This window comes from Colobus angolensis, unplaced genomic scaffold (assembly GCF_000951035.1).
Source record: "Colobus angolensis palliatus isolate OR3802 unplaced genomic scaffold, Cang.pa_1.0 Scaffold31, whole genome shotgun sequence".
Lineage (NCBI taxonomy): Eukaryota > Metazoa > Chordata > Mammalia > Primates > Cercopithecidae > Colobus > Colobus angolensis.
In genome coordinates, this window is record NW_012116377.1 from 3,659,145 (window position 1) to 3,671,734 (window position 12,590).

The 12,590-nt window shown below is 40.1% G+C and overlaps 1 protein-coding gene across 2 annotated transcripts in view; it reads left to right on the forward strand.

The window, feature by feature from the left end:
* TMCC1 (transmembrane and coiled-coil domain family 1) overlaps nt 1-12,590 on the forward strand; it is a 256,192-nt gene that overhangs the window by 219,941 nt on the left and 23,661 nt on the right. For both annotated transcript variants that reach the window (XM_011950688.1, XM_011950689.1), the window contains one exon: nt 11,263-12,197. In XM_011950688.1, the coding sequence (XP_011806078.1) occupies nt 11,263-12,197 (935 nt within the window). The remainder of the gene's footprint in view (nt 1-11,262; nt 12,198-12,590) is intronic.

Below are 12,590 nucleotides of genomic sequence, written 5' to 3' on the forward strand. Positions count from 1 at the left end.
TTTACTCTTGATTACTGGAAAAAGGATGAAAACAGGTTTATAAGGATACAGGTATTTTTGAAAGAGGTGAGGACATTGAATGCTTAGTTTGAGACAGATTTTGATTTGTCAGGGGAAACACAGAAGGATATTCATGTAGAAATAGCCATTAGGCGATTGAGAATTTAAACCTAGAGACAGAGAGAGTCATCTATGTAGCATAGTCTGAAGCTTAGAGAGGGTATCACAGTTAAATCCACAGAACTGCTATATCCAGTAGGCACTGTAGGCTCAGGGAGGCAGGGGGCTGGGCTCTTTATGGGCCTAGAGAAACCGTATTATCTAAAATATAAACAGGAGAAGTTTAAAATTTTAATAAATATTTAATGACAGTTGCAAAATGCAACTGTCAGTTTTAATTGTTATATTTAACATTGTTTGAGTATTTCATTTGAAATTGTAGTTTATATTTTCTTACTTCTTCATGATAAATATCAAGAATAAAGTTATTTGTAGCCAGGCATGGTGGCATGGGTCTGTAGTCCCAGCTACTCCGGAGGCTGATGTGGGAGACTTGAAGCTGCAGTGCACAATGATCACGCCCATGAATAGTCACTGCACTTGAGCCTTGGCAACCATAGCAAGACCCTATCTCTAAAAATAAGGTAGTTGTTTCCAGATAATTTGTCAGATAATTTGACAGCAGGCCCATGTTCCTGGCAGAGCGGAGGATCAGGATTGCAGCCAGTGCAAAATAACAGAAAATCTTAAGTTTTCAGTTAAAAATTATATTTAATTTGAGGACATTTTATATGTTTTATATGTGCACGGAACCTCCAAAAGTAGCAACACCTAGGGCTTTTCTGGCCTCTCCCTTTCTCATTTCTTTATTTTTATTTTATTTATTTTTTTTTAATTTTTTTTTTTTTTTTTTTTGAGACAAAGTCTCATTCTGTTGCCGAGGCTGGAGTGCGGTGGTACGATCTCAGCTCACTACACCCTCCGTCTCCCAGGTTCAAGCAATCCTCCTGCCTCAGCCTCCCAAGTAGCTGGGGTTACAGGTGTGCATCACCATGCCCTGCTAATTTTTGTATTTTTAGTAAAGATGGGGTTTTACCATGTTGGCCAGGCTGGTCATGAACCCCTGACCTCAAGTGATCCACTCATCTCGGCTTCCCAAAGTTCTGAGATTACAAACATGAGCCACCGCACCTGGTCCCCTCTTCCTCATTTCTATTGGCAATGTGTTCTAGTCGCTTATGGTTATTATAGCTTCCTACCTGGCCTCATACCCAGCAGCCTGTGTACTCCATTTCATTTACTCATGGATACTAGATTAAGCTTCTAAGTACATAGCTCTGGTAATGTTAGTTCCCTAGTGAAAAAAAAAAAAATTGACTATTTGTCAGTCTTTATAAACTCCTAGCAAGTTAGATAGTAAAGGAAGGTTATTTAAATTAAAATAAATTCAAACCGTGAGTATTACTATACTTTCCCTAAATATTGACCAAACTATATTATTTACTGCTTTATAAAATATGTAGAATTTTTCTGCCCTCTTGGAAATGACCCTTTTTATAAGTCTGTCAGAATTCCATTTTGAGGTGTAGCAAAAATACCATCTGCTTTATAAAACTTCTTAGTCACCCCATCTCAAACCAGGTATTTCTTTTTTCTGAATCCCCATAGATGTTTGGAAAATGCCATAAATATTATAATATACACATTTTACATATTAAAACAAATTATTTGACCTTTTCTCTCCACCTCCCATCATATAAGCTGCTTTTGAACAGTGCCGTATCACTACCATCATATCTCCTATAGCACCTTGCTTCATACTTTGCATGTACATAGTTAACACATTTTAGGAAGAAGGATGTAATCACATATGTGGGATTCCCATTCAGAGTCTAACTTTTTTTTTTTTTTTTTGAGACAGAGTCTTGCTCTATTGCCAAGGCTAGAGTGCAGTGGCGCCATCTCAGCTCACTGCAACCTCCACCCCCCGGTTCTAGCAATTCTCGTGCCTCAGTTTCCCAAGTAGCTCAGGTTATAGACGTGCACCACCACGCCTAGGTAATTTTTGTATTTTTAGTAGAGACAGGGTTTCACCATGTTGGCCAGGCTAGTCTGGAACTCCTGACCTCAAATGATTCACCCACCTCAGCCTCCAAAGTGCTGGGATTACAGGCATGAGCCACCACACCTGGCCCAGAGTCTAACTTTGTAAAAATCATCAATGCCTCCCTATTCTGCTGCTCAAGTGGTAGTGGTTATGACTTACGACAAGCGATGTAGTGAATAGCATGGACTCTGAAGCCTAGTCCTCTGAGTTCAAATCCTGACTCTGCTGCTTATTGGCTATGTGACCTTGGACAAGTCACCTAACTTCTCCTGATTCAATTTCTTCAGCTATAAAATGGAGATTAAAATAGTATGTATCTCTGAGGTTTGTTTTAAGGATTAACCAAGTTAATATAAGCAGAGCATTTAGATTTGTACCAGGTTCATAGTAAGCACTCAGTTACTACTATTACCTTTGTTACTATCGTCATCATGTTTACACATAAACCAGATTGAGACTTCCACTTTCATAATCTCAGAAAATGTCTGTCTATCTAAGGAGTAGAAATATTCATGTAGTTCACAAAGAAGAAAAATAATTTTGGGCATTTAACACATGTTTTGAATAAAACAAGAGGAGAATACTAAAGTATATTAGGGCAATTCATGCAAGACTGTAAATGAACTCTAAGCTTTTTAAAAAATTATAAAATGTCTGATTTTAATGTGTGAAGATAAGGTACTTTGGGAAGCTTTTAAAAGTCAATCTCTGATGCAGTAAGATCCTGTTATAACACAGATGAAGAAATTATAAATAAGCTTGTTAAGATTTCTTGGTGATACAATAAATGGAAACACTTCAGATTCTAATGAAAGAGTGGAACATAGCACACCCAAAAAATACTCTGAATCAATAAGAGAATAGGAAATTGTATTCATTCAACAAATATTTGAACAGCTGCTAAGTGCTATGCACAGTTTTAGTTGTTAGAGAAACAAAAGTGGACAAAACACAAAAATATCTACTTTCATGAGCCTTATATTCTAGTTTTTTATGAAATGTAAAAATATATGTCAAAAGGTAAAAAGTTCTATGTAGAAAAATGAAGTCAAGAAAGAAAACAGGAAGTTCATAGTGGAACCAAAATTTGCAATTTTAAATAAGGCAGGCCGGGTGTGGTGGCTCATGCCTGTAATCCCAGCACTTTGGGAGGCCGAGGCGGGCAGATCACAAGGTCGGGAGTTCAAGACCAGCCTGGCCAATATGGTGAAACCCATCTCTACTAAAAATACAAAAATTAGCCAAGTGTGGTGGTGCGCACCTGTAGTCCCAGCTACTCGGAAGGCTAAGGCAGAAGAATCACTTAAACCCTGGAGGCGGAGGTTGCAGCGAGTCAAGATCATGCCACTAGACTCCAGCCTGGATGACAGAGCAAGACTCCATCAATAAATAAATAAATAAGGCAGTCAGAGAAGTCCTCGCTGCTAAGGCGACATAGAAACAAAGACTTAAAGGTGGTTACGGAGCAAGCCATGCAGGTGTCTGAGGGAAGAGCACTCCAGAAAGAAGGAACACTCACTGAGTGAAAAGCCCTGACGTGGGTACCTGTCTCTCATGTTCCAGGAACAACAGGGGAGGCCATTGTAGCTGGTGGCAGTGGAGTAAAGGGATGACTAGTAAGAGGTGAAGTCAGGGAGGTTATGGGATGTAGTGGTGCAGGTGTAGATCATGGCCATTATAAGAACTTTGGCTTTTACCCTGACTGAGATAGAGAGGACTGGAAACACTGGAAAGTTACAGTTATAAAAAGAGTGTTGTGATCTGACTTAACGTTTTAAAACAACTACTCTGGCTGCTCTGCAGATAATTATAAAAATATTATTGCAGTTACAGGAGACTGTTGCATTGCTGGGACAACGTGGTATATGCATAGTGGATAATAACACAGACTCTGTAGCTAGACTATCTGGGTTCAAACACTGAGTCTGGCACTTCTTTAATTTGTGATCTCGAACAACTTAAATTCCGTATGATTTGGTTTTCTTAGCCATGAAATTAGGATAAATAATAATACTCATCCCATAGTGTTACTGTGCAGAATTAAACAATGAGGCCAAGCGCAGTGGCTCACGCCTGTAATCCCAGCACTTTGGGAGGCTGAGGCAAGTAGATCATGAGGTCAGGAGTTCAAGACCAGCCTGGCCAAGATGGTGAAACCTTGTCTCTACTAAAAATACAAAAAATAAGCCAGGCATGGTGGCCCTCACCTGTAATCCCAGCTAGTCAGGAGGCTGAGGCAGAAGAATTGCTTGAACTCGGAGGGCGGAGGTTGCAGTGAGCCGAGATTGTGCCACTGCACCCCAGCCTGGGTGACAGAGTGAGACTCCGTCTCAAAAAAAAAAAAAAAAAAAACCAGAATTAAACAACGTATATGCCAAGGATTTAGAACAGTGCTTAGCACATAGCAAGTATACTGTATGTATTAGCAACTATGATTATTAATGTTGTTAACTGGATATACAGTATATGAGAAAAAAAAAGAATTGGCCAGACATGGTGGCTCATGCCTGTAATCCCAGCACTTTGGGAGTCCAAGGTGGGTGAATCACTTGAGGCCAGGAGTTCGAGACCGGCCTGGCCAACATGGCAAAACCCCGCCTCCACTAAAAATTAGACAGGTGTGGTGGCACACGCCTATAATCCCAGCTATTTGGGAGGCTGAGGCACGAGAATCGCTTAAACCCAGGAGGCAGAGGTTGCAGTGAGCCAAGATCACGCTACTGCACCCCAGCCTGGGTGACAGTGAGACTCTGTCTCAAAAACAAATAAAAAATGAACTGACTGTTGGACATGCAAGTAGAGATACTAAGTAGGTAGTTGGATATATGAGTCTAGTATTAAAGGAAGTGCAGGCTAGTGGTGTACATTTAGAATTCATCAGCCAATAAATTATTTTTAAGAGTAAGAAGAGTAGTTAGGCCTAACATGGGATTAGGGGTATATCGTTCGAACAGCTCTTCCTTGGAGCCTCTACTCTTCACAAGCTTCCTAACAAGTCATGACAACCAGCTCAGGGAGAGCCAGATTATCATAGACCCTGTTGAGCATTTTGGATTCCTTCATTACTTTAGAATTTCATCTTATCACAATTGTTTGAAATAAATAGAATTAAGCTAAGGCTAAGAAATACTTTGTTTTAATGACACTATATCATTGAAGTATTTGTAGCAGGAATTAACTTGTAAAGGAGAACTTATTGATGGCAGTTCTGTAGTCACATTGGCTTTTCTGCACATGAATATTAATATATATCTTTTAAATTCTCAGTAATAAAAGCACCTCTTTTGTTACCTTCTCCTTTTCCTGGTTAGCACATGCTCAGAAAATAGAAAATTTTTGACATTTTCCCACATTAACAGACTTCAGACTAATCATTATAATATACTTCATTCTAAAGTCTTGTGAGAATGATTCTTGAATATTATAGCCTGAGTCACTATTCTTTTTTTGGAGACCCTGTCACCCAGGCTGGAGTGCAGTGGCACAATCTCAGCTCACTGAAGCCTTGACCTCCCAGGCTCAAGGAATCCCCCCGCCACCTCAGCCTCCTGAGTAACTGGAACTACACACATGCGTCACCACACCCAGCTAATTTTTTTTTTTTTTTTTTAAGAGATGGGGTTTCGCCGTGTTGCCCAGGCTAGTCTCGAACTCCTGAACACAAGTAAATCTGCCCATCTCGGCCTCCCAAAGTGCTGGGATTACAGGCATGAGCCACCACACCCAGCCAATTTATTAATTTTTTCTAGTTACAAGTAGGTATTTGGATTTTGAGTAATGAATGTACAGGCCAGGTTAAGTGATGGAAGAAGGTAACTAATTAGTTTACCATGTTTGGCATGCATCATCTGACTTAATACATCTTTAACATTTTTTCAAAAAAATCTCTTTAGAAAGTGATAACCCTATTGTATAGATGAGAAAACTAAGGTTGAAAGAGAACAAGTAGGTTACCCAAAACCACACAGCTTGTAAGGTGATAAAGCCGGGTTTGAACCTAGGTCTTTTTATTCTTGTCAATACCCTTTCCACCACATTGCCTTTACACGTGATTATTCTCAAAGCTGGGTGCTGTTGTGTTCTGACACTTTCATCTACTTAGAGAAAGTAGACAGAGCTAAGTAGCAAAGCTGAATTAAATACTGTGCTCTAAATGACACCACTCTGCCCTGATTAATCTGTATTTTGAGGTGTTGCTGTTTAGATTTTCTCTTGGGTTGTTTTCTGTCAACTAATTCAGATCAGTTAATAGATAAATTTAAGTCTGACAAACTATCTCTTAATAGTAAAAGATACAATGCAAACAAAGCAGTATAGTCTGTTACAGCAACAGATCAGAATTCTGGCTTCTGACCATATCCTTAGCTTTTTTTTTAGCACATTGCCTTGTGTATAATAAATAGTCAAAATATATTTCACTGACTGATTTTTACCTTTTTCTATACAAATTAATTACAAATTCTAACATGAGCTATGAATGTGCAGTATTTGCTACACTGATGCTCTGGACTCTGACAGGAGAGTACAAAAGCCCCTCAGGATATGGTCAGAAAAAGACACCCTGTTGAGTAGCTGGGACTGCTGCTGCTTTCTTCATACTGCCTTGTAATAACTGGTGGTGGGAGGCAATCACGTCATTTGTAAATCAGGGATAACAACATCTGTAATGTTTTTAAAATTGGAAGGTTAGCTAGCCAAGTGTATAGCCACGAGGCCAACTATATCTAGCATAGGTGACTATATTACTTTTATTGTAGTGTTGAATTACATTATTCCTTTGGTTCAGACTCTTTACGTATCTCTTGTTCATGCCTGAAATGTAGAAAGATCTTGGAAGGGAATATATTCTAGGATCTTTTAATATTTAAATTTTTTAAAAGAACCACTTTCATGATACAAAAACAGTGCTAGCAACTTACTCAGTGCCAGGTACTGTTCTAAGCCCTTTTATATTTTTTGACCCATTTCATCCTCATAATTGTCTTCTAAAGTGAGCATTAGCATTTTACAGTTTTAGAGTTGACAGATAGATGCAGAGGTTAACTTGTGCACATAACTTGCTAGTAGCAAAGCCAGATTTGAACCCAAGCCATTTATGCCAGAATCTATGCTTCACTACTATACTGTATGGAGCCAGACTCAATAATCTTGTTTTTTGGATTTGTGCCTTTCCTTGAATGTTTAAGAAAAGCCTTCCTTATTTTCCAGTGCTGCCTTTGAAAGGTTTTTAAATTTTGCCTTTTACATTTGTGATTTAATTGTCTATCTGGAGTGAGTTAGAAGTCTAATTTTATGGCCGGGCACAGTGGCTCACGCCTGTAATCCCAGCACTTTGGGAGGCGGGCTAATCACCTGGGGTCAGAAGTTCGAGACCAGCCTGGCCAACATGGTGAAACCCCGTTTCTACTAAAAATACAAAAAAATTAGCTGGGTGTGGTGGCGCGCACCTGTAATCCCATCTACTCAGGGGACTGAGACAGGAGAATCACTTGAAGCCGGGAGGCAGAGGTTGCAGTGAGCTGAGGTCACACCTCTGCATGCCACCCTGGGCAACAAAAGCAAAACTCTGTCTCAAAAAAAAAAAAGAGGAGAAATCTAATTTTATGTTGTTATATATGGACAGCCTAGTAATATGCCAGCAAAGGCTGTTGAAAAAGGGAACCACTTTTCAGTTGGTGCCTTCATAACTCATAGCTAAGTGCTAAGTATTAATGCCTAGAACATAGACTTCCCCTTTAAGGACTTTGCTCCTAACTCAGAATATATCGCAGCTGTTCTCCTCCCGGTCCTGTGATTCTGTAATCCAATGTAACTTTTTCTTTCCTCCTCTGCTCTCCCTCTGCACCCCACTCTTCTTCGTCCTCTCCTCTGGTTTTTTCCTCTCTCCCTCTCCATCATTCTCCTCTCTTCCCCTCCCCTTATTTCCCATTTTCTCCCTCCTTTAAAAAAAATTGTTTCTGCCAGAATTGGGAGGAGTTCCAGTAGTCCAGTGATTCATGGTTTCAGTGTTAAACTACCTTACTGCTGAAGCTATGGGTTAGTTTTTTTTTGAGGCTGAAGACCTTGGGTTCTATCAGCTGTACTCTTGCAGGCATGTTGATGATTCTGAATAGGAGCCAGGACACACTATGGCTCCAAACAGCCCAAGTAGGACAGAAGTCAGATTAAAGACAGCCTAGTTTATCTCTTCAGTTACTACATAAGGAAATAAAATCACATCTGAAATGTGTTCACTTGTAAACATGGGGATACATTCTGAGGAATGCAGTTAGGGAGTTTTGTCAAAGTGTGAACATCAATGAGTGTGCTTACATAAACCTAAATGGTATAACGCCTAGGCTATGTGGTATAGCCTATTGCTTCTAGGCTGCAAACCTGTACAGCAGGTTATGTACTGAATACTGTAGGCAGTGTACCACAGTGGTGCTTGTGTATGTAAACATAGCTAAACAGAAAAGGTACAGCAAAAATCTGGTATTGTAGTCTTATGGAACCACTGTTGTATATGCAGTCCATCATTGACTGAAATGTCATTATGCAGCATGTGACTATATGTTGAAAGTTTAGTGTAGAGGTTTTTTTTTTTCATTTTAGAGATATAATCAAATACAATAATGGCTCATTGCAACCTCTGCCTCCCAGGTTCAAGCTATCCTCCCACCTCAGCCTCCTGAGCAGCTGGGACTCCAGGCACGTGCCACCATGCCCAGCTAATTTTTAAATTTTTTGTAGATATGGGATTTCGCCATGTTACCCAGGCTGTTCTCAAACTCCTGGGCTCAAGCGATCTTCCCACCTTGGCCTCCCAAAGTGCTGAGATAACAGGTGTGAGCCACTGTGCCTGGCCATAGTTACACTTCTTTAGTCTACAGATTGCATGTAAATATTCATATTAATATCAGAGAACCTAAGAGAGGGTTAACTAGAGCATGCAGAAGCTTAGAGTCTTGGATCTAGTGACATTCTTATATTTGCTTTCCTTTATATTGTGGTATATTTTGAGCTTAATTATTAAACATAAATACTCATCAAGGTCAAGGATCTGAAATCTCAGTCAGAAAGAAAATGTAACAATTAGAACCTTGTACAACCTAGAAGACATTGGGCACTGAATAAAGTGGATTTCCAGGAGCTCTTGTTGCAACTCTTGGCACCTTGGTTATCTGGAACTCTGGCTGCTCCTCCCTTCTGCTGTGTCTGGCTATTTCACTGCTTGTTAGCATGCACCAAAAGATGAATTGGGCAGAAGGAAGAAGTGGCACAAAACGGTCATTGTGCTAGTAACTATTCCGGATATTCTCTTTTATTAACTAGTGGAGCATAACGTTATTTTGTCATTAATTTCAGTATTAAGTTCTCTTTTGATTTTATTTAAATGCACAGTATTTCTCATTTGTTCATCTAGAAAGAAAGTAATGTTTTTATTCACATCAATGGTAGTATATTGAATTCAATAATGAACTAAATGTGTTTTATGGCTCAGAGATCAGCATAGCTCCTGTTCAGATGGCAAACTGAGGTAATACATCCCAGATGAAAAAAAGAAGATGTTATCCCAAGGTTAATTATTGGCATTTCATAAATATTTCAAACTTCCTGCATTATTGTCATGAAAATATGAGGAAGAAAGTAACCTTGTATATAGTTCTTTCTAGCAAATTGTTACCTGGTACAGATTAATATGGGAACCAAGAAAAGGATTGTAATTTGGCTCTTGTACTAGGGATTTTTATTACCCTAAGAAGATTATTTTATTACTCTTTACTCATTACTCTGTTACTGCTTAACAGAGAGCAGTTTTGTTTTTTTATTTTTAGAGACAGGGTCTCGCTCTGTCACTCAGACTGGAGTGCAGTGGTGCGATCATAGCTCACTGCAGCCTGGAACTACTGGGCTCAAGTGATCCTCCCACCTCAGTTTCCCTACTAGCTGGGACTACAGGTGTGTGCCACCATACCTGTCTAATTAAAAAAGAAAAAAATGGGTAGAGAGGGGGGTCTCACTGTGTTGCCCAGGATGGTCTTAAACTCTTGGCCTCAAGTGATCCTTCTCCTTTGGCCTCCCAAAGCGCTGGCAATATAGACATGAGTCACTGTGCCTGGCCAAGAACAGTTTCTAGAGCCTTCTTCTTTGGGCCCTACTCAAATTCACCACCACAAACCACACCCAGGGATGACCTACTAAAGGATTTTTTTCTCCTGAATTTGGGAAACTTGACCTCCCCAGATTTAACTAACTATATTGAAGAGTGAACATTTATGCTTTTAAATCTGAGTATCTTGTCTTTTTCTTCAACTCCTTTGAATGGTTCTCACCCACATGAAAGGATTAAAGTATATGTGCTTTGGAGTCCCTTGCCTAACAAAAACCTTTTACTGAATAAAAGTCACAAAATTTGGGCTCCGAAAGACCTGACCTTTGTCCCTGACTTGTTAACTTAGCTCTTACTATTCCTGTCCCTGAGTTTTCAAGTTTTCTTGCTCAAGGTTATCACCTTTGATTTGGTAACATTCATCTTTGCCACCTTCAGCAGTACCTTCCCATCTTGCCTCCAACCATCTCCAGCTGCCACTTAAGTGCCCTTAGAATATATAGAATGATCCATCACCCTTGACATGATTTGGATTAAAATCATTGTGATAAAAATTGCATTTTTATATCTAGCCAGTAACATAACTATTCTTGCCAACATTTTTAGGTGACCATAATCTATAAGTGTGGATCAGAATTACAGTGATGTCTGAACACCAAAAGGGTTTTCATATAATTATATTGGAGTGAAGATACAACTTGTTTTACATAGATGTTCTTCTGAATAAAAATTATGTGTAAAGAAAGTGAATTACTTCATACTTTAAACCCACTAAGGGAGTGTTACTGTGTGAAGAAACACTGAAAAATCCTCTAGCAAAGGAAGAATCTGCCAGCTTTTATCTTGTGCAGACCTTTTTTCATATATCTGTTTTGCTTAAAGTATACTTGTATGAGGACACTATATAAGAGGGAGACAGGGCTTGCATAGGACAAGGGGGAATTATAGGTCCGTTATCTACTGAGATTTGAGAGTAGACACATTTACAATACATTTTGGCCCATTAATTTTGGAGACGTAGTCCTCTTGGGCTTCTAACATCTACCTCTTGTTTTTACACTAGATCGAACGATTGGAAGTAAGCAGCCTTGCCCAAACATCCAGTGCAGTGGCCTCCAGTACCGATGGCAGCATCCACACAGACTCCGTGGATGGAACACCAGACCCTCAGCGCACAAAGGCTGCCATTGCTCACCTGCAGCAGAAGATCCTGAAGCTCACAGAACAAATCAAGATTGCACAAACAGCCCGGGACGACAACGTTGCTGAATACTTGAAGCTTGCCAACAGTGCAGACAAACAGCAGGCTGCCCGCATCAAGCAGGTCTTTGAGAAGAAGAACCAGAAATCGGCCCAAACTATCCTCCAGCTGCAAAAGAAACTTGAGCACTACCACAGGAAGCTCAGAGAGGTGGAGCAGAATGGGATCCCCCGGCAGCCAAAGGATGTCTTCAGGGACATGCACCAGGGTCTGAAGGATGTGGGAGCAAAGGTGACTGGCTTCAGTGAAGGTGTGGTGGATAGTGTGAAAGGTGGGTTTTCCAGCTTCTCCCAGGCCACCCATTCAGCAGCAGGCGCTGTAGTCTCAAAGCCCAGAGAGATTGCCTCACTCATTCGGAACAAATTTGGCAGTGCAGACAACATCCCCAACCTGAAGGACTCTTTAGAGGAAGGGCAAGTGGATGATACGGGGAAGGCTTTGGGAGTGATTTCAAACTTTCAGTCTAGCCCAAAATATGGTAGTGAAGAAGATTGTTCTAGTGCCACTTCAGGCTCAGTGGGAGCCAACAGCACCACAGGGGGCATCGCTGTAGGAGCATCCAGCTCCAAAACAAACACCCTGGACATGCAGAGCTCAGGATTTGATGCACTACTACATGAGATCCAGGAGATCCGGGAAACCCAGGCCAGACTAGAGGAATCCTTTGAGACTCTTAAGGAACATTATCAGAGGGACTATTCCTTAATAATGCAGACCTTACAGGAGGAGCGATATAGGTAAGTCACGTGGAATTAATATCTGAAATTATTTGTGTAGGGTTCCCCTCCCTTTAGATATGGGGAAATGGCTTTTAAAAGTCTTTGTCTTTCTCTAGAGTGTCCAGAGCACTTTTGATATGTCATAAGACATCCACATGAATTCCTGATGAAGCATTGCTTTAACTCTCCAGTCTTTCACGCCAGTTTAGAACTTTAAAATGAAGTACAAGCGTTCTAAAGTATTTCACCTATTTATTTATAATTAACAAAACTACACAATCATTGCAGCCTGTAACTGTACTACATTGAATTCAAAAGATCTGTAATTCTTAGAACTGTGAAGATATCAGCCAAGCAAAATGTAGTGACTTCTATAGGTATTTGGCCTTAAACACACTTATCTGAGCAACT